The 24,210-nt window shown below is 37.0% G+C and overlaps 1 protein-coding gene across 5 annotated transcripts in view; it reads left to right on the top strand.

Annotated features, from left to right (window-relative positions):
• NRG1 (neuregulin 1) overlaps nucleotides 1–24,210 on the top strand; it is a 220,061-nt gene that overhangs the window by 64,019 nt on the left and 131,832 nt on the right. For all 5 annotated transcript variants that reach the window (XM_039257503.1, XM_039257500.1, XM_039257501.1 and 2 more), the window contains exons 4-5: nucleotides 5,413–5,463; nucleotides 8,057–8,107. In XM_039257503.1, the coding sequence (XP_039113434.1) occupies nucleotides 5,413–5,463; nucleotides 8,057–8,107 (102 nt within the window). The remainder of the gene's footprint in view (nucleotides 1–5,412; nucleotides 5,464–8,056; nucleotides 8,108–24,210) is intronic.

The following is a 24,210-nucleotide window of genomic DNA, read 5'->3' as shown; positions in this document are numbered from 1 at the left end:
TCTACTTTGATCATAAACTGCCGCACGGCTAAGCCGTCTCTTCCTAAATGTGTATTTATTGTTGACTTGGGCCGAGAGAGTGGAGTTCTCAAGAATTTCATTTTCCTATGGGGTCCTAGAAAAAAAAAAGTTTTAAAAATAAGAGCATGTTGTCAAAGTATTACATTATGTAGAACTCCCCTTAGGATTTTAATTTATGTTTTCTATACAATATTAGTCGTCTTGTTAATTTTGTGTTGTCTCCCTCATCTCTCCCATGATTCTCCAATGAGTACACAACTGTGGTCTGATAATTTCTGCATAGGTTGTCTTGCAGAAAGATCCTGGTTTGCTGCTGTGAACTAATTATCCTGATTTTATCATATGCAACAGATTCCTTGTGATGAAATTCCCACATGGGTACCTTCTCTGCACTAAGATGTTCACAATATATTTTGGCACGGGATTCTAGAGGAAATGGCAGAGGTTAGGGGGAGATCTGACTGAGAGATTATTTTCTTTTCTCCTCAGAAAAAAGTGGAAAATGTAGGAAGATGACCTTAGTACCTGATACTACTTTTAATTCCATTAACACAGCTATATAACTATTAAGGGGAAGAAATTGGCTTAGACCACAAAAGTCTTCCATCCAATATTATGAACTTTCTGCAGTGAAACTCATTGTTTAGATTTGCTTACACTAGCAACAAGATATAAAGGAAATGACAACAGAAACCCAAAAAATTCTCCTTGAATTGTTATAAGCTTGAGTGAAATAATGACCATATTTTCACTCTTTTCAAACATTTAGAAAAGAATATATATGTAGCCAATCATTTTGTTCAGGTATGTTTTAGAAATTTATGTTGTTTACCTTTTCCAGTGCGCTTTTAATCCGATCTTATTTGGAAAAAAAGAATTCGCCATACAGTAGACAGATACACACCTGTGGAATCTGCTCATTATATTTTGGACTTTGTGAGTGTAATAAAGTCCTTTGAGCTTTCTTATAAAAAAGGATGTCATAGGGCGCCTGGGTGGCTCAGTCATTTGCATGTCTGACTCTTGATTTCAGCTCAGGTTGTGATCTCACAGTTGTGGGATCCAGCCCTACGTCTGACTCCATGCTGAACATGGACCTTGCTTAAGATTTTCTCTCTCTCTCTCTCCCTCTCTCTCTCTCTGTCTCTTAAAATTTTTTTTAATGTCTTATTTCTGAGAGAGAGAAGGTGAGCATGGGAGGGTCAGTGAGAGAGGGTGATACAGAATCTGAAATAGGTTGTAGGCTCTGAGCTGGCAGTCAGCACAGAGCCGGACACAGGGCTTGAACCCATGAAACATGAGATCATGACCTGAGCCAAAATCAGACACTTAACCGACTGAGCCACCCAGGCACCCCCTCCCCCAACAAACAAACAAACAAACGAAAAAGAAGGCTGTCATAGGCAGTCGTTATTACATGATGCATTATGGGTAGCTTCCTTCATGAATTCAAATATGGCAGCCTACAAGGCCACAGATACCATGCCTATACAGATTATACACTGTATGTTCATTTTTATTTGCATTTCATTTTGCTCAGTCTTTATTTAGGAAACCTTAATTTTGCAATTAATTCTTAGTTGCGGAGCTTTATGAAAGCTCCTGGGCATCAGATTAGGAAAGAGAGTAATAGACCTAACTCGTTTTCAAATTAATTAAGTACTTCAGTCTTTAAAGGATTAATACAAGAGAATATACATACTAATCAATCATATCGTCTACTAGATTTTCTTTTTTTAATCAGGAGAAAAAGTATTTGAGTGAGATTCAAGATCCCATAGCAACATTGGGCTCATAGCAGTAAATTTGCTGTTTCCTCTCAGATGAACGAAAAATATTATGTCCACAGAATTTGACTAATACATCAATGGATCCTTTAAAAAATTGGCTCATGTGGGTAATACGCTTAGTTTCCCCTTCTCCCAAACTGATGGTGGTGTTGGAAATGCGGTGATATTGGTAAACAAGCTGTGGTTATTACTGACGATCATATAAAATGTTTGGTAATCTGTAAAACAGTCCCCATGTCTGTTGTATTCTATTGTATTCCCATGAAGGCTAATAAGGAAGAACATCATGAGTGGAACAGAGTTATCTCTCCAATGCATAGTATCCCTTGTGTCTCTCCAGCATTTGGTCATTTCACAATTTCTCAGTTGTTTAAGAGGAAGCTCTCACTATGAGCAGGAATGCAGACACTTGAGGATATTCCTGAAGTCATCGTTACTAGTGCTAATACGTAAGTGGTCCCATTGTCAATCTTTACAAAGATGACTTGATCATATTTTTATACACATAATAATATCCTATAATTTTAGAATAACAAAGAATCACAGAAATGGATGTTTAAATACATACAGGCACATTCATACGTATGTTTGTATATATGTACATGTGCATTTTGCTAAATAGTCATATGCAGTATATTGTGCTCATGGTGAAATCTCAAACAAGCCATGCATACATAATAATTAGAAAAATTAATTTCCATAAGGTGTCATTTTTCAAACGCTGCAACTTTTTCTTGAGACCAGATCCGATTTATTAAAAATGCATTCAAACATTACAAATACACGAATGTTCCTTATGTTTACTTGCCTACTCAGCATAAGTTGCTCAGCTGTGTTCAGCTCCTGATAATTCTAAATCCTCATTAATTTGCACTAATGAAGGGGACGTCCTTTATAAATGAACAAATTTAATATACCCAATTACTATAGCAAAAAAATTTTGCTTAAATAAATATCAAGAAGATTGCAGGACTTAATTTTTTTAAATCTGTAATTGTAACAGAATTATTTTCAATCACTTACAACAAAAGACTGTTTTGTAAATCTATTAATTCTACCCAAAACATGTAGAAAAATGCTTCCTGAGTAGTTTTAATCAAAACGATTAATTTTTCTTACTAGCAAGACTCTTTTAGTGTGGATGTATACAATTTCCTAACTTCTCCTTCCCCCAAGATAATTCAGAAGGTTTTTATTTGGAGCCATAATCATTAAAGATATTTTTAAAGTCTCCAGGGTAAATATCTAATTTTAAGAAGGGAGATTATTATTATATTTTTTAAGAAAGCGAGGTTAATTTAAGTTGTCTCTGTGTAGATAGATTTTTGTGGTAACCTTCTGCTCAGGTATTTTTATGTAACATTCAATTAAAAAAGGAAATGTTTTGGTTAACCTTTCCTCTAATCTGAGATCTTTCATGCTGGAGATAGAGAGCTCAAACTTTTTTTTTTTCTTGGAAGGTCATAGTAGACAAGTACTTGGTTTGTGAAAAATAAATTTGAAGAGTCTTGATATTCATGCTGGGTTTGGGATTTCTGCCCAATTCTTATGACCCTGAGCTTACTACTTTAATCTGGCTGTCATGTCATTGATGGGTCCCAAAGGACAGATTAAGGAAACATCTCTCCTGATGTGGGCCTTGCTTGGAAATGTGGATCTTCTTCTAGGTGTTTGTAGAGAAAGATAAATGTTGTGAATCTTTGATTAAAATGTTTCTCTCAGATTCAATTTTCCCCAAAGAACAATTTCATTTTCTGCAGCCCATGTCAAGAAAGCTGGCTGTAGCCATGTTATATACAGATATGGCATATTACCAATCCAGGATATCGACTTTGATTCCTGCTGCTTGAGAAAGTCCAAAGACCATCATATACCCTCATGTTCTGATTCCTTTCTCTTGATCCCATTTGTCGTGGGCAGAAGAGGCAATGTAGGCTACTTTGGTGGCTTGATAATAATCACACATCTTGAATGATTTGTCCTAATGTTTGATTTGAGAGGACCTTCCATACTTACTTTCATGAGAAAGACACCTTCGGTATTACCAAAGGTGTATTTCTGATCTTTATATGTTCATATTTCACCCGATGCATATTCTTAAACATCCCCGCTGAATCTCACGTGCAATTTCTTTCCCTTCTCATTCTACAAAAACATTTTATCCCTCGAGAAGCCTCTGAGGTTGAAGAAATATTGCCACTTAAAATTGATTCTGGGAGCTCCTGGGTGGCTCAGTTGGTTAAACATCCGACTTCGGCTCAGGTCATGATCTTGTGGTTCGTGAGTTCGAGCCCCACGTCCGGCTCTGTGCTGACAGCTCAGAGCCTAGGGTCTGCTTCAGATTCTGTGTCTCCATCTCTTTACCCTTCCCCTGCTCATGCTCATGCTCATGTTCTGTCTCTCAAGAATAAATAAACATTAAAAAAATTAAAAAATAAAAAAAATTAATTCTGCTTGCCTCCTGGACTAGTCCCGCCATGGAAACCCTAAGTGGCCATATCTTTGTTTAAAGATGATCAAATTGATCATGAACATTTCTAACTCCATGATTAATAGATTCAGATGTAAAATGATAACATATATGACTTGTTTAAGATTTTAGTAGCTACTAGTAAGTTTTGTAATATATATCTATATATATGTATATTGTAGCAGATTCAACTTGCCTGTTTGTCCTGGTTAGTAAATACTAAACAGTGAAATGTAATTAAGTCATTTAACAATAATTATACAAACAGTGAAGGTTGAATGTACTCACTATTGCATCACTACATCTTCCAGGCTTCCTAAAACTGTACCTTACTGAATATGCTATATCTTAACAACTAAAATCCTTTTCAGAAGAATGGAAAGAGGACAGAATTGGTTAGAAAATGTAATCATCCTTTGTTCCATTATAAAGCCAGTCATCAGCTGAAAGCATGTCAGAGTTTCAACACGACTCATGATTTCCATGATGATGGTATGTTCAGAAGGATGCAATTTCTTCTTCATTCCCTTGAGCAGGGAGCTGCCTACTTCCTCTGTACCATGCCCAGAATATATAAAAGTTTCTCCAATGAGGGGTCCCTCTTGATTATCATTGGCCATTTTCTGTAGAGTTCAATGCTGGAACTTGATGTCTTTCACCAATCCCAACTAGAAGCCTTGTTTGCTTTTGTTTTTGAACAAAAATGTAATTCTCCAAAAACTCATAACTTAAAAATTCTGACCACAGCTTTGATCCTGCAACTTTGATTTTTTTTTTTTTTTTTTTTGTACTTCTGCTATCTGTCTTCCTTTCTGAGAAGGAGCCTACAACCTCCTTGCCATATCATCTATCACGGACCCAGTGGGGGCAGGGAATTCTCCTTATGTACTCTCCAGCACAGCTCATCTCATGCTCTTTGCCCAAGAAAGAAGAACTACTTCTCTGGATGGTCCTTTTTTTTTTTTTTTTTTTTTGCATTTCTCACTTTAAGGGTGATAGAGCCTGGGTCTTCATCACCCTCTTGCAATACTTTCTTCCTTCACACTCTTACAGTTTGAAGGCAGGCTGTGGAAGTGGCTCCTGGCCTCCTGATTATACATCATAATATCCTATCACCTTTTCTTTTTGCAGAGAGCATCACTGGCATGCCAGCCTCAACTGAAAGAGCATATGTGTCTTCAGGTAAGGAAAACAAGCTCCCCAAACTTTACTAATCAGAACAACAGACCTAACTGCTGGCTGCACCTTCTACTAATCAGACCCCCTTCTGCATCCAAACTGCAACTGTTCTTGCTTTCTGCTCCAGTGTTTTCTCCAGTTCGTTTTGCTTCTTTGGATTTTACTTAAAGGAGTACAGTTCTTGCTGTATTTCTGAAGTTGGGCCTGAAAGGCATGCATGGGGAAAAGAAAGGTCTAGATACAACTTCGTGATGTTAGAGCACTAGAGAAGACATCTGGGTTATACATTCAATTTATATAATCTTTATAGGTGCTTCTCTGAGCTGCCTCTGATCTCTTTCATCTATCACAGTTTGATCCTGGATAATGTATTTGTGTCTAATCTCTGACCTCTGGGATCCTAATGATCAGTTGTGGGTCACTACATTTACAGAAAGCCCGAGTTTTTCAAGTTGTTGCTTTTTTTTGTTTGTTTGTTTTGTTTCTTACTTGTCTATAATATTTGCTGGTAGCAATTAGTCTGAGCAGATATGAGCTACTTATAACCCAACTCTACTACTGTACTAATGCATGTATACCCGTAATTCATTGATTTCTCCACTGGCTGTGAATTCAATCTGCTGTGAATTTAATTTTTTTCAATTCTATATTCCTTATCCTCTATTTTTCTATGGTTAACAGGACCTTGGAACATTGAAAAATTCACATCTAAGTAGAAGCAAGTTTTTAGAGACCTAGATTCAAAACTCACTTCAGAGGTATAAGGACAACAGGTTTTTGCATGATACCTCACAGTTCACAAAGATTTTTGCATCTCGTAATCACAACAGCTGTGTGAAACAAGACATTATTTTTCTTCTTTGTACAGATGAGAAAATTGAAGCATTAGAAATGTTAAGTCCTATATCTCAGTAAGGAGGAGAGCAGAGGCTTTCAGCTCAGTATTCCTTCCCATTACCCCATGTTTAATGTTTTGGCTTCATTGATTTCCTGCATTATGGCCTGTACCTTGTTGAAACTTTAGGAGGCCATATCTTCGATCACAGCCTCTTTTTTTTTTTTTTAATTTTTAAATGTTTATTTATTTTTGAGACAGAGAGAGATAGAGCATGAGCTGGGGAGGGGCAGAGAGAGAGGGAGACACAGAATCTGAAATAGGCTCCAGGCTCTGAGCAGAGCCTGGCACGGGGCTCGAACCCATGAACTGTGAGATCATGACCTGAGCTGAAGTCAGAAGCTTAACTGACTGAGCTACCCAGGCGTCCCCCCTCTTTTTTTTTTTTTTTTAACTTACCTTCACCAATTCCTCCTCTTCCCTTTAAAGCCATGTTTCAAGATCATAAGAGCTAAATTTCTCTATCCTAGACTGCTTTGGCCATGTTTAGGGCATACTCACGTGTTGTTCATAAAGATGTATGCATGTGTGTTCTAGGCTGGGGTGATTGATCCTGGAGTCTAAGAGGGCTGTATTTCTCAGGGAGGGAGGGAGGGAGGGAGGGAGGGAGGGAGGGAGGGAAGGAAGGAAGGAAGGAAGGAAGGAAGGAAGGAAGGAAGGAAGGAAGGAAGGAAAGGAAGGAAAGAGAGAGAGAGTGTGAGAGGGAAGAAGACAGAGAGAAAGATGAGGAAACAGAGAGGTAAAAAGAACAACAAAGAGAGAAAAGTCATTGAGTTACCTGAATTTTCTTCCCCTTCCATTCAGGCATTTCTTAACCGGAAGGGACTTCACTATCTGACTCTGGTAGATGCTGTTAGGAAGCTGGGCTTTTCAGTTTATGTGGTGCCTGTCTTGGGAATTTGCAGTGACTGTGACTCTTATTTTCTGATATATGACTTGAATTTTTATAACTTCCTGGCTGCTGAATTTCAATCCCTCTTTGATACTAAGTTGTTCTTCTTTCTGACTAATAAAAACCCTTAGGTCCCATGCTTTTTTTCCTGCATGAGTTGTGTTTTATGCTGTGTCTGTATTTAAATACCAGTTTTCCCTCCTTTATGCTTGGTACCTACAAGACTCTCGCTACCATATATCTCCAGTGATTGTATGTTATGAATTTCTTTAGCATGTTTTGTTTAATCCTAACATAATTGCTCCAGTGGGTCTTGCATGGACATTATTTAGTACCGTATTTGGTCAGGATGTTTATGTGGTCCATGTTGCCTGAGAATACTTTTTTTTCCTCTATGCATGAAAGTTGACTTTCATTCTCTCTGAGTATGGGATTTGTTCTCTTTCATTTCGTATTTCTTAATATCAAGGCCACACTTGAGGCAAGGAATTATCCATCTCACTCATACTAGGGATCTGTTCAGAGCGATGTTTCTAGGAAGTTCATACACCAGTTGGTATGTGGAGTATAATCACAGGGGGAATGACTCGATTTTCATCCCTTTCAAAAGAGTCTTTGGACTCTGTGGTCCTCTGTTGGTCTTTAAATATTGTGTGTATGTTCCTCTGGCTCTGAAACACTTCAGCTTCTCTGTGGCACTGTTTTCTAGTCCTCTTTTTCTAGATGACCTTCAAGCCTGGCAAATTTCTGATTTAAGAATGTAAGCTGCATGACTCAATAAAGCCTCATTTCACTTCTTTGTTTTATAGAGTCTCCCATTAGAATATCAGTATCAACAGAAGGAGCAAATACTTCTTCATGTAAGTATATTGAAATATTCCATTCACTAGTTTTTAACCCAAGACAGAACCTGCTTCTGAAGATCGTGTTCCTGTCTATCCTCTGCCCTTACTGAGGAACATTCATCAAGTTCAGGAGCAGGCTGGTATTTGCTCTTTGGAAGGCTATGGCTTCTTGCTATGCTTAGGATGGACTGGATATCCCCTCCCCTAAGATTCATGTGGCTATTAGAAGACATGACATATGTGGTAATTTTATCGTGTTAGTATCTTTGAATGTTGAAAAATGACTACAGAGCCTCTGAGGCCTGTTTCTAGGTGAGCAATAGAGAACATCATTGGTTGTTTTTAGCGTGTCTTGATGCCTTCGGCAATTGCCTGAGGCCTGGTACCGGGCTGATACCCAGCTGTTTGGGGCCTATTCTAAAGCTCCCCTGTTCTCATGTAAAACCTGCTGTGACAGAGTAAGGAAACTATATATAGATGCCCTTAATTCAAATTTGATAGCAAGTGACTAATTATGAGAATGCTTGAAAGCAAGTCCCCAGGCAAGATCTCAGATTGGTTTTCATCTGTTTAATGTGAAATGTGCTTTGTGCTTATGGAGTTCTACGGTGAGATTGATTGGTGCTTTGTGCTATGTCAGGGGAACTCAAGAAATTAGCGAGGACTAGTAAAAATAGTTTTGATACTCGCAAATTGTGAATGGCATAGAATTTAGTTTTGATATCCACCAGGGGAATTTATCAGAACTTGAAATAAAGCCTATAATTACAGTCTTTCTCTCCCTTATTTTAGCTCTTTATTTAAAGCTGTTTCTCAGTTTGATAAGCTCTTCAATAAATAGAAGTCCCCAGTCATCCTAATCCAGCCCAGAGGCTGTGTCTAAGGAACAATTTCCCTTGGCTGGTAGCATGGTAGGGACCACTTGCAAGAAGGTCTGTACATTAGGCAACTCTAGTTGTTTTCTCAGTCTGTGGGAATAGATCCGGTTTGATCCTAAAGCCTTTCCCTTTGGGTTGTTGGTACCACAATTGTAACGAAATGATGTAAACGTATCTTTTATTGCAAGAAGTCTGATGTTTTGACTGTATTTCAGCTAGATAAAGCATCATTTAAATAGATTGATGTCAGCAGTCTAGGGATATGAAACAGGATATAAAATATTGGAGAGGACTAAATTGGCTTCTTCTGTATTCTAACGATAGTCATTACATAGTCTGAAACGATAATCCCTTCTGGGGAGTTTGGGATATTTGTTATTTAATTCTACTTATAAAAAGATTAGTATAATTACATAGATTTTAGCTGACTAGCATTAAGGAATCATGTGGAGCTTTGTTTTAGATGTTTGAGGGTTTATTATACAAGGGCAAATACTGGGTTTTTCCTTTTGGCATTTTGTCTGGGAACAGTCTCTCCTCTGTGTGATTCATTGAATAAAGTGATTGAAACTCTTGTCATCAGAACCCTCATGCTGTCACTAACGGGGCAATGGATGCCATCCTTAAGCACATCCGAGCAATCTTGGAATAAAAGAAATACTTCTTTGGGTTTTCCAGAGCTTTGGGGAACTGAAATGAATCTCTCGGTTCACATTTATATTCGTGGCAATACTGGTGAGAGAGAAATAATTTTGAAATCTGACTCTGCAGCTCTCGGCACAGTTAGTTCCTGTTGTTTGGTAAAGGTTTTTGATGAAGAAAGAAGGCTTTGTGTTTCGATATCATGTTAAAATATTTCAGTGTGCCATCTTCATGCATCCCTCCTTCCTCTATCACGCTAGACTCTCAGTACATGCTGTGGAATTGATCAATGCCTGCATTTTTTTTTTTAACTCTCATGAAAAGAGGCTCTCTAATTTGAAAATACAACCAATAGTGGCATGATCCTAAGTCTAGTCTTGGTTAGAGCAGTGAGAGCAGCGTGAGGCACTCAACTCGTCTCTGGGCAGTACCCACAGAACCCCGCATTGCAGAAGGCTGTGGCGTCAGCACAGTTCCATCTAGTAAAGGCTGAAGGGGAAACTTGAGGAAGCGGAAATAGCAATAAGCGGGACTAAACATTCAAATGATATCTAAGAATTGAAGACCTTGGGAGAGTTCACATGGGTCAGAAATAATCAGCCCCGAAGAATAGGTTTCTTTTCACTTCGTTTCAGCCAGAAAGGGGACACCGGTAAATCCCTGTGCGTGAAAACTGAACTGTGCTATTGCGATGTAATCATGTCTGTGTGGGGCTACATTCTTAGAACTCTTGGCAGTTGTGTTTTCTATGTACACTTTGAAAAGCCTTTCTAAAGAGTATGGATTCAGCAAACCTGTTATGTGTTATGTGCTTTGGGGGTCATGGAGCCGTTACTCTTCCATTCTTTAGGTACAAATGTGCTCACTTCTATGGGGAAACATCCCCTTTCCTCCCCTGTGAGTCCTGTTGATGAGAGCATCTCGCTGCTGAGTAAATCTTGGGAGAGTTCAGCCCTGCTCAGATCTCTCCATCCTTTCTGCTGACTTCCTGCTTTTCTCCAAAGCCTCCCCTGACCATGCCTGCCCTCCAAGTTCTGTCTCTGTCGTCTCTAAATCCTGTTGGAATAGAAAAAACAAAAAGAAGAAAATAAGAATTGCCCACTTACCCATCTGAAATACTATTGCTAATATTTTAGTATATGTTCTTCTAATTGGCGTTTTTCATTCTGGCTTTCTATTTATCTACCCTCCATCTACTTAATGCATAATAAGTATTTTTCTGATGTTAGTTATTAAATACAAATCAGAAATGTTTTAACATATTTCTAATCTTGAATTTTTAAATATTTTTAATAATTGTAACAATAAAGCATTTGTTCTCTTAAAAATTTTTTTTAATGTTTATTTTCGAGAGAGAGAGACAGAGACAGAGAGACAGAGCACGAGTTGGGGAGGGGCACAGAATCTGAAGCAAGCTCTAGGCTCTGAGCTATCAGCACAGATCCCAATGTGGGGCTCGAACTCACAAGCCGTGAGATCATGACCTGAGCGGAAGTCGAACGCTTAACCGACTGAGCCTCCCAGGCACCCCTAAGCAGTTGTTCTTGACTGGAGGTTTTGTTCTTCATTTACAAAACCTTATCATTTACTCCCCCTGTGTCTTTATTTCTGTTTTGAAATTAGGATTGAAATTTGCATTGATATTCACTATTTTTAGAACTACTAACTTAGAAAGTTTTCAAGAACTGTCTTACGATGGTCTCCTGGACTAACATTGTTTTCCTTTATTTACTTTTTTTGGTAAGTGAGGCATCTGTGACTTGAAACATATAATTTGCTAAATGAGTGTCCTATTATATACATGTAAGTGATGTTGCATAAGGAGAAGAATGTGAACAAAACAGTTAGTAGGACACCCTTGTTCCTTCTTTATGTAGGATAAGAAAAAAATGTAAAAGGTTGTTATACCACCCACTTTACTGAATTAAGAACCATTCATTCCAATTTAATATATAAATGAGGGAAACAAAAATGAAAAGTCTGATGAATAGTAATTGGAAAAATAAAGATAAGTTTCTGGAAAACAGTCTTAAATAGTAGTAAGTGTTTCAATTAATAATAACAAAAATAAATGAATAATAATGACAGTAATAGTGTACATCTAGTGAAGGCTTTCTGTGTACCCGGCACTGGGCTGGGTAATTTGCATGGATTACAACTCATGATTCTCACAAAACCTTAATCCGGTTTTCAGATGATGAGGCCGATCTGTCTTGTCTGAAGTCATACAAGCAGAATTCTAACGCAGGCAATACACCAGCCTGCTGTGACATATGAGGTTTTGTTGCCTCAAAGAAAAAGCCTTTTAAGATTAACAGGAATGCGATTCTGTGAATGGACTGCAAAGTTCATCTTTGACACAGAGTCGATTAGGAGTATGGGTAGCGTAAGGTAAATGTATGGCCTGGGACCAGCTGAGCCCATACGATCTGTATGTCACCCCATCAAAACATGGCAGGCAGTAAGGCGAAATGGAAAGAACACACTTCTTGAGTGGACACATGCTCGTCAGTCTATATATGAGTGCTGCAATTACTGGATAATCTTAGGCAAGTTGTTAACCTCCCTGAGACTCAGTTTCAAGGTCTGTATAAACTTTTTTGCCTCGAATCTCTTTTGGAAGCCTAATGTGGGAAAATTAATGAGAAGCATTTAGCACAGCTTTGCTTTAAGGTGGCCTCCCCTCTCTGTGGGAAAGAGCTATACCTGGAAAAGCCATGTGGCTCTAAAGAAAGAATGGTCATTAGAGGTGGCCTTACGTCTCATTTGAACAATGTGGGAAAATATCTTTATTTTTGGAGGAGGAAAGGAGCTAATTATTTGCATTCTAAGTAATGATGCTGGAAGTTCTATGCTAGGAAATCACTGCGTCTTTTCAAAATATGATATATTCTCAGCTAAGGCTGCATTTCAAAGGAACTTATCCAGGAAGTCCTCTTTGAAATCTCTGAATGAAATGGACAATTCAGTCTTTAATTTGGCACCTAAAAGAGCTCGCTGAAGGGAAAACCTCTTTTGTCTGCAGGACATTTTTGTTATAATGAGATACAGCATTTCCACATGGGAGCCACACAGTGATACGTATTGATTAGATTGGGCCAAGTCTAGTGGTCCATTGGTGAGATTTACACTCCACCCTCAGCTGTAACTGACTTAACTGCTTTAAGGTGGAGGAAACTGCCTGAAACTTTGTTAAATGATTCTCAGCTGGAAAAATGGCATTTCAATTTCAGATCTTTATTGGTGGCAAAATATGAAATCTGTCCTGTCACCGTTGGAGGGCCACTTCCAACTGAATGCAAATCGTGCTTCCAGGTTTCCAGAAAGATGACACTTTCAAGGGTGTGGTGGCTCTATTGCGGGGAATGACGAACAAATTCCCATGCATCATATAGCAATAGGGAATAATTTAAAAAGGAAATTGCCCAACGATATTCCTTCCATCTTTCTAATTGCCTAGACACTTACTGATTTGTAGGGCAATCCAGTGTCTCGGAACCAGAGCACGGACGTGTATATCACAGCCATTCCTGGGCATCAGCGAGCTATTGGCTTCACGTTCAGTTCATTCATTTTGTACATGAGCATATCTTACTTTGTTTCTTAACGTAGCACCTATAACTGTCATATGGTTCTTCAGCTCTGCCTTTGACCTTTCTAAAGTCATTCACTGTCTCTCATTACCTTCCACTACTGGAGGAGATACTCTCAAAACTTCTGATCAAGCTTGTAACGAAATTATAATGAACCTTGTGTATTCAGTTGAAATTAAACTTTTACAGAATTATTCTTTTGAACCATGGAATAAACCATATATGTGGATGTGCTGCGTGTATATAAATAACTGATATTTGCATCCTAATGTATATTTTATAAGGCATATTTTTATATGTTGAGTCATTTATTCACACAAGAACTCTGTGACCTATATTTCGTCCCATTTGTCAGTTGAGGGGTTGAGGCTCAGACATTCTGACATGTCCAAATTCGAAAACTAAGTTGGTGGCAGAGCAGGAATTTAAACCTGAATCTTCTGATTGCAAATCTTATGGTCTTTTTTTTTTTTTTTTAAGTTTATTTATTTGAGAGAGAGGGAGCATGCACGGCAAGGGAGTTGGGAGAGTGGCTAGGGGCAGAGAGGGAGAATCCCAAGCAGGCACTGTACTGTCAGTTCAGAGCCCAGCGCAGGGTTCGAATTCACCAACTGCGAGATCATGACCTGAGCTGAGATCAAGAGTAGGACACTTAACTGGTCGGTTAAGCTATCTAGGCACCCCAACAAATCTTACGGTCTTTTATTACAAAGTTTTATGGGAAACATACAGCCAGCTTGAGGGAGGGCCTTCTTAAAAAAAAAAAAAAATAGGCATCAAGATACAGGTTTTCTGAAGATTCCAGGAATATAATCACATTTGTTCCAGTTATCCCAGAGCCAGCTTTTATTGAACCAATACACTTTCCACAGACTACAAGGTAATAAAATGGACAGGCGAGCCCTTAGTTAATGGCAACACAATTCAAGGGTTTAATACTCTAAAAGGAAGCAAAACTGTTGGCCTACAATTATTACAGTGATTTGCTATTCAGCTTTGTTACTTTAAGAACGATGTAGTATATTTCCAAATATGCTACTTTACAGAGATGGGGATAATCTTAGAGCCATCATGCTAATGGGAGTGTGATCTTCATCAAACAGGCATATCTTCCTCAGCGGTCGTTTATGTTTCACATAGATGCATTGCCTTATCCCAGGCGAACTAGTGTTTAATTTATTACATGATATATTAAATCCTGAAAATTATTTGTATGGTACCGGAATTCATTAGTAGAAAATTATCAGACTTGTAGCAATTGTTTCTTTGTATTTTCTTCTTTTGGGAGATTTTTACTGAAATATTCTCTTTGGCATTAGGAAAATTAGTCTTTTTGTATATCAGCTGGAAGAGGGAAGGACATCTTTTTCCCCTCTGTTTTCAGAGTAGTGAAACCATAGTAAGTGTTTTTAATCATTTGGGATGGAGCAATGAAATGGTTTATATATAAACCAGTTTTAATTTTTTTAATTGCAAAGTAGAGGGAAGAGAATGGAGACAGAGAAGTGTCTATCAAGAAAGCATCTAGAACAGAGCTAGAATTAAATAGGTAGAAATAAATTTGGTGATTTTCTTAATTCTTTATTTTTGTATCAAGTTATCTGGGAATCTGAGAAATAGGAAGATGGGAATAGAAGTCTTTAAATTAGCTTCTGGGTGCTCTAGGAGGCAGCTCTCTCCCTGCGGTAGGGGGAGGAATGATAGAGGAAGGGATGGGGAGCAACATGATAAAGCAGCAGCGAAATAAGAAATATGGATCGTGATTTAAGAGTTTATTGATTACAAGCGATAGAAATTTAACCCCAAAGGGCTTAAGTATAAAGAGGGTATGTTGGCTTACATAACTGGCTCATTTCGATCCAGATGCACCAGTGCTCTAATAGAATCATTTTTCAGCTTTATGCTTTGCTTCTCTACAAATGGTAGCTTCATTCTCAGTTTTGTCTGCCTAACAAGGAGAGAACTTCTGATACCTCTAAGCCTATAGCCCCTCAGCTCATAATCTAAAACGAAGAGATACTCTGGTTTCTCTTCAGATTGAATAAATCTTTCGCCTTTTACTAAAAAGAAGAGAAAGTCCACTCCTCATGCACACAGCAAAATTTAAGGAAGAATGTGATTGACTCTACTTGAGGCATGTGCCTGCTCCTAAAATGGTTACGGTATCCAGGGAGATTAATGACTCAAGTCGGGCAGGGGCCAGGTCAGATGTCCACTGCTCTGTGTGTTTGGGTTAGTGAAGCAGATGGGCTCAGCCCCATGGGAACTGCGTGGTATAGGTTCATTACAGGGGGGAAGGTTGTGTACCTAAGGAAGCGCAGGGTGGGCTAGACAGGCCAAACCAGCCCCGTCCTCTGTGGCTGATGAGCAGACCCCGTTAGAAGAATCAGGAAAAACACGTCTCAGAGAATTTTAAAGGAAAACTGAAAATAGAGGTTACTGAACATTGTTCAATTGGGCAGACCAGGTTAAAGCAGAGCTTTTAAAGAAAATAAGAAAACTGAAGACAATTGAAGTATCTTGAAAGACTCTTTATTGGAACCTGTGAGCTGACTGCATGATTATTCTTTAAAACGCCTTTTTTAAAATCCAGAAATGTATGCTTTTCTGAAGAAAGCAGAAAAGAGTAAAAAAAATAAAAGTGAGTTACAATTTTAACATTAGAATGCATGGGAAGCATTTTTGAAATCTGTAAAATGTTCTGACTTTGGAGTTAGAAGTCAAATTCTATTTGATCCAGATTCTTTTATTAAGAAATCTCTGATGAAGTAGTTTTTGAAAAATTATGAGTTGCTTTCACCAGAGTAATTGCATATTGATTGGTTTCTTTCTTTCTTTCCTTTTTAACAGTAAGAAAAGGAAAAGAAACATGCTTAGCCCATTTCATTTAATATTGTACAGAAAACTCTGCAGGTCTTGGTGAAGTGTGAAATCACACCTGCTGAAGCGTTATCAGCCTATAGACATCACCACTGAAACCTGGAGGAAATAATGTCTCCAATAGCTCATCTGTAGGCAAATCCCCCTTTTCCCTGCCCTTATTGTAATGCATCTACCATATAAGGTGCTTGAGGATTTAATTCAATTTTTAATAACTGTGTACTCATACTTCAACTAATTGTCAAAAAACTGCTGGAATGGCACTTTCATTTCATCTCTCAGTCTACAAGAAGTCAGCAAAATCTTAAAAACCAATTCTATGGCCAATGTGGGTTAGAGTCTACAGCTATGCTCATCTCTATTCAAGTCCATGACCATCTCTTACTTAGAGATTTGGTGTTTAGGGTGAATTTATTCATCACATATAAGCTATTGTTTGGTTCATTGCTCAGATATTCCAAGGTCTCTTCTTCAGTGAATATCAAGCTTTTTAAAAAATGGTACATGGAGAAATTATGAGCGGGTAGGAAGGAGAGAGAGAGAGAGAGAGAGAGGAGAGACAGAGACAGGCTGTGTTAAATATTGCAGGACTATTTTTGCCATAAGAAATTTCCTCAGTATTTCTTTTAATTTTTAAAAGGAATATTGGGCTACTAATCTCTTTATTTCAGTAGTAAAAATTGTAAAATATAGATCGGGATAGGCCAAGTGAAAATGTAGGTCATATAGCAAGTGAATACACTTACCCATTCTGTAGCATGTGATTTAAAAGGAAATATTATTTGTGTAATTTTTTTATTGTCTCCATTTTTAAGTAGCCAATTGTCACTGCTTCATGTTTAAAGTTCAATCATTTTAACAAGAAGTCAGAATTCTGAAATTTATCCTATTTAAAATGATGATGAAAATCTATGATTTACCATTAAAAGTAACAGGCCAAGTATGATTAAGAGGAATCAGAAATTACTTTGCCCTAAGTAGGATTTTGAAAGTCGTTTGGGAACTTTTAAAGGGTTTAGAAACTTCACTGGAAATTTTAGATGAGCATATTCATAGTATGGTATATTGAAGTACTGTTGATTTTCAAAAATTTGCCCATAGTCCACAGATGGACTTAAAAGAAATTCAAAGAGATGTTTTTGATTAGATTACCTGAAGGTATATGGAAAGGTTGACGTTTCTTGAAAAATATTATTTTCATTAGGTTTTTTAAAATTTTTATTCTCTAAAGTTTATTGAATTGACCTAAAGGTGGAAGAAGTAGTAAACTTGAAAATGTTTGTCTAATTATATTATAACTGAACAATACATGTAGTAAATTAAAATAATAAAGTAAATCAATTAAAATGATTAAATACTGAAAACAAAATATTCTTTTATGATGATTCCTCAACTTCTTCAAACTGATTTACTGAAAGCAGTGATTAATTGACAACAAGCTTCTGTGTCATCTGCTTGAATTTTCAACTATAGATTCCCCATGTAGGAATTAAGATATATTCAGAAACAGAATCTGTGAGAGGAAATATATAATATTATCTTGTGATATTTTATATAAATGTCATTCTACACTTTAACTAGAGATCTAGCTATTTAATCAACCTATAAAAATTCACCCTCCTTCACAGAGAATGTGACTTTGAAAACAGATCATTGTTATTTTAATTCTTAGTCTACAAAGCTATAGGAAGGAAGTTGCTACAATTACTTTAAAAAAGTTGCAAAATCTCACATGACCCACCACTGATGACTGTTCCAGGCAAAATGCACCTTGCCACACAGGACATTTTTAATAATAAGATAGGATGTAAGGGAATATGAAGAGAAACAGCCTCACATATCTGAGAGAAAATCATTTCAGTGGCTATAATAGATTTGGTTCTGGTTTTGTTTTCTTAGAAATTTTGCACATTTCCCTTTAGTTGATCCAGTTGGATGTTTTTTTCTCTGCTATCCTCATAACAGGTTCTTATTTTCACATCCCTAATACTCCAGAGCAGAAATGCATCTTGTTCAGGCTTGATCCTCAAGTTATCTGCAGAAAAATAAACCATTCAAAGAGTCCTTGGGTATGTTTTAGAATGAATAGATTATGGGGGCAGCAGAATTGCCATGTATGTGCAAATGAGACTGTGTGTGAAAGCAAGATAAGCTTTAGGAAGGAAATAGGTGACTTAAGGGCACATAAGGGATTTACTGGAACCTTTAAAAACCGTTTTTACAATGCAGGTGAAGGGGAGAGATTTAAAACTGTTCAGCTTCGTGAAAAAATAAAAATGAAACTTAACATCCAGTACACACGTACATACAGAAACAAATGTGACAGTAAAACTTGCTGCTTGTTTTTTTTTTTTTTTTTAAAGTTTCTAGAACATTGGCTGTGATCTTGAATGTACAAAGTGCATGGAGAAGTGAGTCTAGAAGCTGCTAGTGGAGAGGGTCTTCATGAAGAATAGGACCAACTATAGTCTCAATAATTATCAGAATGTCTTAACTCACCTCCCTCCTTCTGTAGTAAAAGTGCAAACTTGGGTATATTTTATTTAACTTGTATCTGAAATTGTAAAAATACATACATATAAATATTTAGATTAAATATATATGCATTCTTTGTCCAGTCAAGGGAGAAAGCATACTCTTTATTAGTTTATTGATATACAAATAGGTTGATTATTTTCCCACCCCCAGGGGTTCTCTTCTGATGGTCTCATAACTCTTGCTTCAAGCAACAAGATTGCTACTTGTTATTGGCACGAAGAGCACATTGGTTCCCAAACCATAATGTAAGGTCTGGAAGGGAGGAATTTGGGTTCATTTGTGTTTCTTTTCCCATAACATATCACTATCCTGTTTTCAGGAAGTATTAATTAAATGGATATAAATGTAAACAGAGAGGTGGGTTGTTTTAAGTTAGATTATTATAATTTTTTTAATTTTTTAAAATTAGTTTTATTTATTCCTGAGAGAGAGAGAGAGACAGCATGAACGGGGGAGGTTCAGAGAGAGAGGGAGCTACAGAATCTGAAGCAGGCTCCAGGAACTGAGCTAGCTGTCAGCACAGAGCCTGATGTGGGGCTCGAACCCACGAACCGTGAGATCAGGACCTGAGTCGAAGTTGGACGCTTAACCGACTTAACCACCCAGGCATCCCAGATTATTATAATTTTTAAAATTGTATGCAATGTGATTATAGGTAGACCATCTAAATCTTAAATCATGAAGCAGATATTTAAATATTTAAAAGAATTTTTTAATGTTTATTTATTTTTGAGAGAGAGACAGAGACCGAGCTTGAGTGGGGGAGGGACAGAGAGAGAGGGAGACATAGAATCTGAAGCAGGATCCAGGCTCTGAGGTCAGAACAGAGCCTGACGCGGGGCTGGAACTCACGGACCACTAGAGTCCCACCCAGGTTCCCCAGATATTTAAATATTTTAAAATCAGTGTTTTAAAAAATAACATTGGCTTAAATAATATTAGAGAATTTTGAACATTTTGAGAAGTATTTCACACTGTGTATGCTTTTATTTCAATTTTTTTCTGTATTTTGTATCTGGAAAGTTGCTTCATTTTATAACAAGTATTCACTTACATGGTGCTTTATAAGAATCTGTTTCACCTTAGATGGGATTATTATAAATTATCCGAAAATCTACATATTAACTGGTGGTCGCTGTTCCTCTCTGTGGTGCTGAAGAGTCACTTGTTTGGGAACAAGGGAATGCCACCATTTCATTAATAAGGTTGATTTGTCTTTTATTATCATTAAAAACAATGATAATAATGTTGAAATAATATCTTTTAGTGAGCCCCTATCACACGTCAGTTACTTTCATCTGAGAACAGTTATTTATTAGTCCAAGTTATATAAATGAAGAAACTATGAGTGCTTTATGGTCTATAAAAAGGTGTGTGCATTAAATATCTGAAATTTAGGATTATAAGAAACAAATAAATAAACACAATAGGTGATACATATCTTCAACTCCCTCATCCTTCATTTTGATGGCAATTTCCAGATCAATTTTGAGATAAAATTGTTAAAAAATAAAAATCAGAGCTCTTTGTGTAAATTTCAAATTGATAGGGAAGGTTATTTGGCTTTAATTGTCTTTACAGTAAGTTTTCTTTTTTGTGTTTAGATTGACTTATTTTGTCAGTTTTTAGGGTTTTATTTTTTTGAGGCAAGATGGCATTCTCATCTCCTGCTACTATTAACATTTAAAGCATGCCATGCGGCCTTTTGTTACAAATGTGGTGTAAATTCCAAGTGACTGAGGATGATTAAACCGAAAGTGAAACTTGAATGGCACTGTCTCAAAACCTACTTAAAGCCATGACAGGTGTCTGTCTGTAGCAATATATCAGTTTTGAACACCTGAAGAGGAAGCAATTGTGGCTTTTTCATGGTTGGGTTTCTTTTTCTCTGAAGTCAGAGAGAGAAAATACCAATTTGTCCTGGATCACTAAAATAGTGAATTGGATTTCTAAACAAGGTGGACAGTACACACAATGAATTATCCCTGAGCTTGCAATCTATGTACCATACCTCTTTTATACCAGTTGTGATTTTCTCATTTGTACACAGATACTGTAGTAACATTTTTTTTAAAAAAAAGAGTGCATAACTGTAATTAAGAAGCAAGCACTCAAGAAAGATCAGACACAAAGACTTAATTGTGATTACAACTCTTCTTTCCGCATTGACTGCAGAAGCTTGGTGATCTGAATTGTGCTTCAGCTATAAGCTCAGGACTCCCTCCAACCCCCAAGGCCCTTCTTTAACATTTGTTATTACTTAGCTATTTTATTTGGCAGAGATCCCTCTGTCTCATCTTCTAATGCACTCGCAGGGTTCCTCTTGCCAATAGCTTAGAGCCTACTACTGCTAGGGTAAGCGGCATAGCCGAACTTCCTAGCCTCTGCATCCTTATAAATAATGCATCCGGTTTCCTGTAACTACATGAACCCTTAGACTTTGGTAGGCATGTCTTTGTTAGTCAGGGTAAAAGAGTGGGGAGATGAACAGTAGGGGAAATAGTTGCAGGCAGTTATTATCACTGATTAGAACCTGACTCCATCATATATGCATTAATCACTAGGTTAATGCTAATGGAATGCTTATGATATTTATAGCAGACATAAACATGATATATAAAAATAATGTCTTTGCTGACTAAACTGCATGCTTAATTCAACATGGAAAGCACTGGTAATGTTCACCTAGGACCTTTTAAGACTCTATTGCCCATAATTAGATCTACTTTACTTATTTTTAAAACCTCTTTTACTTTGCATACGATCCATTGACTTTTTGGGTGTGCGCATAATTGTTCTTAAGAACAACATATTGGTTAAAGATAATACATAATACTCCAGGTAGCTTGACAGTTTTACAAGTTACTGGATTTAGAATGAAGGAGGAAAAATGCTATGATAATGAGTTAATAGCAAAGTAAGTAATATATATCATACTTTTGACTTTAAAGTGTTTATAAACTTTGGTTATTAAAAATTAATGCTTTACTTTGAGCAACAGAGATATTAGTATTTAAACAAGAGAAGCTAATTTTAAAAGTGAAACTTGTTTAGCAATGTCCTTTAAAATGTACCCTCAGACAGTATTAATGTAAAATAAGAAAGTTCCAACCCGGTATGTATCCTTTTCTTTATTGGACATGCCATCATTGGACATTCAGCGAGTGACTGTTCAGCATTAAAATTATGTTGTATGGATGAAAAAATTCAAATTGATTTAGGTATTGAATGAGAAGCAGGTTGCTCTAGAGCCTTGTATATTTTCATGGGAACTAATTGAAAGAAGGAAAAATGTTTCTAAGTAGATAAAGGATGTTAATCTTCATTTTAATGTTTGTTTCTTTAACTACTATCAGTTTAAATCTGAACGGCTCATGTATTTATAAATGTGATGACTTTAATAGTGACAATTACTTTGGTCATCTTTAGCTTTTGCCATGTCAGTGATTTTCAGAGCCTAGGTAGTTACCCGAACTAATGTTAGCCAAAATGTTTAATACTTATTTCTTTGAATCATGTTAAACTTCCTTATTGATTAAGCTAGTTTCTACAACCAACTGACATTTAAATTAAATTATCAGATCTGTATCTGTATGTATGTAATATAATTTCTTCTCTTTGATTTTGAGTACCATTTTTTCTATTTTGAAATGTCAGGATTTCTGTGTAATTAGAACATTTCCTTACTAATTCAGAAAACTTGGCCCACCTTTTTTAAAACTGTGTATTGGCATGACTGGTAAATAAGTCTTCAATTCACCAAAAAGATAAGAATAAAATAGATTAATATTTTATACAATTTATGTGTTTTAATCTATCCCCTAAAAGCAATCAAGCCAATAACTTCTAAAAAAAAAAAATCAACCCATCATCAAATAACTACTATAGCCCAGTCTGCTTCGATGGGTGTTTTGTTTGGGTAGACACTGAGGATAGAAATAGAAGGATTATGTTTTTCTGCCTCAATAATTGTACAGTACATCCAAAAGCTTCTTGCTTAGGCATAATGCTCTCTGGAATGGATCTCTGGATTCTTCTATCATTAGTCAAAACACTATCAGAACGAAATTTGTTCGTAACTTGATCCTAAGTGGAAAAAACCCTCAGATACTTAGACATGCATGTACAATAAACAGTGTTTCCACAACATACCTACTGCATGTATAGAATCCATGAGAATCCATGGGCTCTCACTTCTGAAGTATTTGCATTTGTGCCAGACTGAGGTTAGGAAAACTGAGTCCTCCCCTAGAACATGATACTATGCAAGCAGGAACCATTGCAATTTCTTTTATTCTCGTAGTGTTAGCTAGGGCTGGCACATATTAGGCACTTACCAAATAATGAATGATTGATTGAATGAATGAATGAACAAACGAACGAACGAACCTACTAAAGGCAGCAAGGACAAGATGAACCTAGAATGTATCTGAAAAAACTGACAAAAGGCACGTTTTTGGACATTAAAAACAACAACAGCAGCAACGTAAACTTGTAGGAGAAGAGGCATTAACTGAAGACCAGATCTTTCCTTTTCACATTAATATGAATAATTTTTACTGCTGTGATTGCATAATGTTTTCAAATACTGATTTAATGTAAAAAAATTGAAAGAGAGAAATTAAAATCTCCTGCTAAAATTCCAGGTTTAGGATGCATCTTCCGCCCTCCATGATCATGTTTATATTAGCAGAAATATGCAACGGAGGGCCATCACACTGTTTTGTAGCTTAAGGTTTTTTGATTCATGTACTTACCGGCAATATCATTTAAGTGGGTTGGGCTCGTCATGGCCAGAGTTAAGCCGCACAGCATGATTAAGTGGACCACCTAATGTTGCAAATTAAATTCTGCTGTTGGAAAAAGGTGGCCTGATCTGAGGAGTAAACCCTCATCATGTTCTTGTTCTCTTCTCTTCCTCATTCCTTCCCGAATTTCAGTCTTGTGGGAGTCCAAGGATGGTAGGGCTCAGCAGAAAAGTTATTTCTTCTGTTATTGATGACTTTTTTTTTTTGAGTCTTCTTCCATTGGTGCACTCTCCAAATATAATTCTCAAGAGGTGAAATAAGGATCCTGATAGGATGATAAATAGGGAAGGCCTGGCATATAGATACTACTTACCATGATGTCTACCCTGCCTCTGTTTTTCGTAGTCCGCTTTCTCTGCTGTTTTCCAAGGAGACTCAAACCTTACCACTCATAAAATTTGAATCATGGCTTCACTCTCATCAGACAGTCCCACTTTCTACTTCAGAGAAAAGGGTCTGTAGGGTGGGATGTCTTTTCCCTTCCTGCTACCACATCTGTAAGCTCCAGCAAGATGTCTGGGACATCACCATCTACTTAGTGAACATTGTTTGGACGGATAGGCAGATAGATAGCAAAATAAATTAACGTGTATCTTTGGTCTTTAGAAATGGTAGCTATTTTGATCATATGTAATACAGTGACCTCAAAATCTGACATCTACTGCTTTTGAAAAGCAGGTCATCCAGAGCTTTTCCATTTTTACCTTCCAGACTGTAAAAAGAAGTTTGTTTAAATGCTGACCAGCAAATTTTCTAATCAGTTGCTGTATGTTGGCTGA

Source organism: Hyaena hyaena, unplaced genomic scaffold (assembly GCF_003009895.1).
Source record: "Hyaena hyaena isolate Hyena2069 unplaced genomic scaffold, ASM300989v1 scaffold_620, whole genome shotgun sequence".
NCBI classification, from domain to species: Eukaryota; Metazoa; Chordata; class Mammalia; order Carnivora; family Hyaenidae; genus Hyaena; species Hyaena hyaena.
The sequence above is the reverse complement of the archived record's forward strand: the minus strand, read 5'-3'. Positions and strand labels throughout refer to the sequence as shown.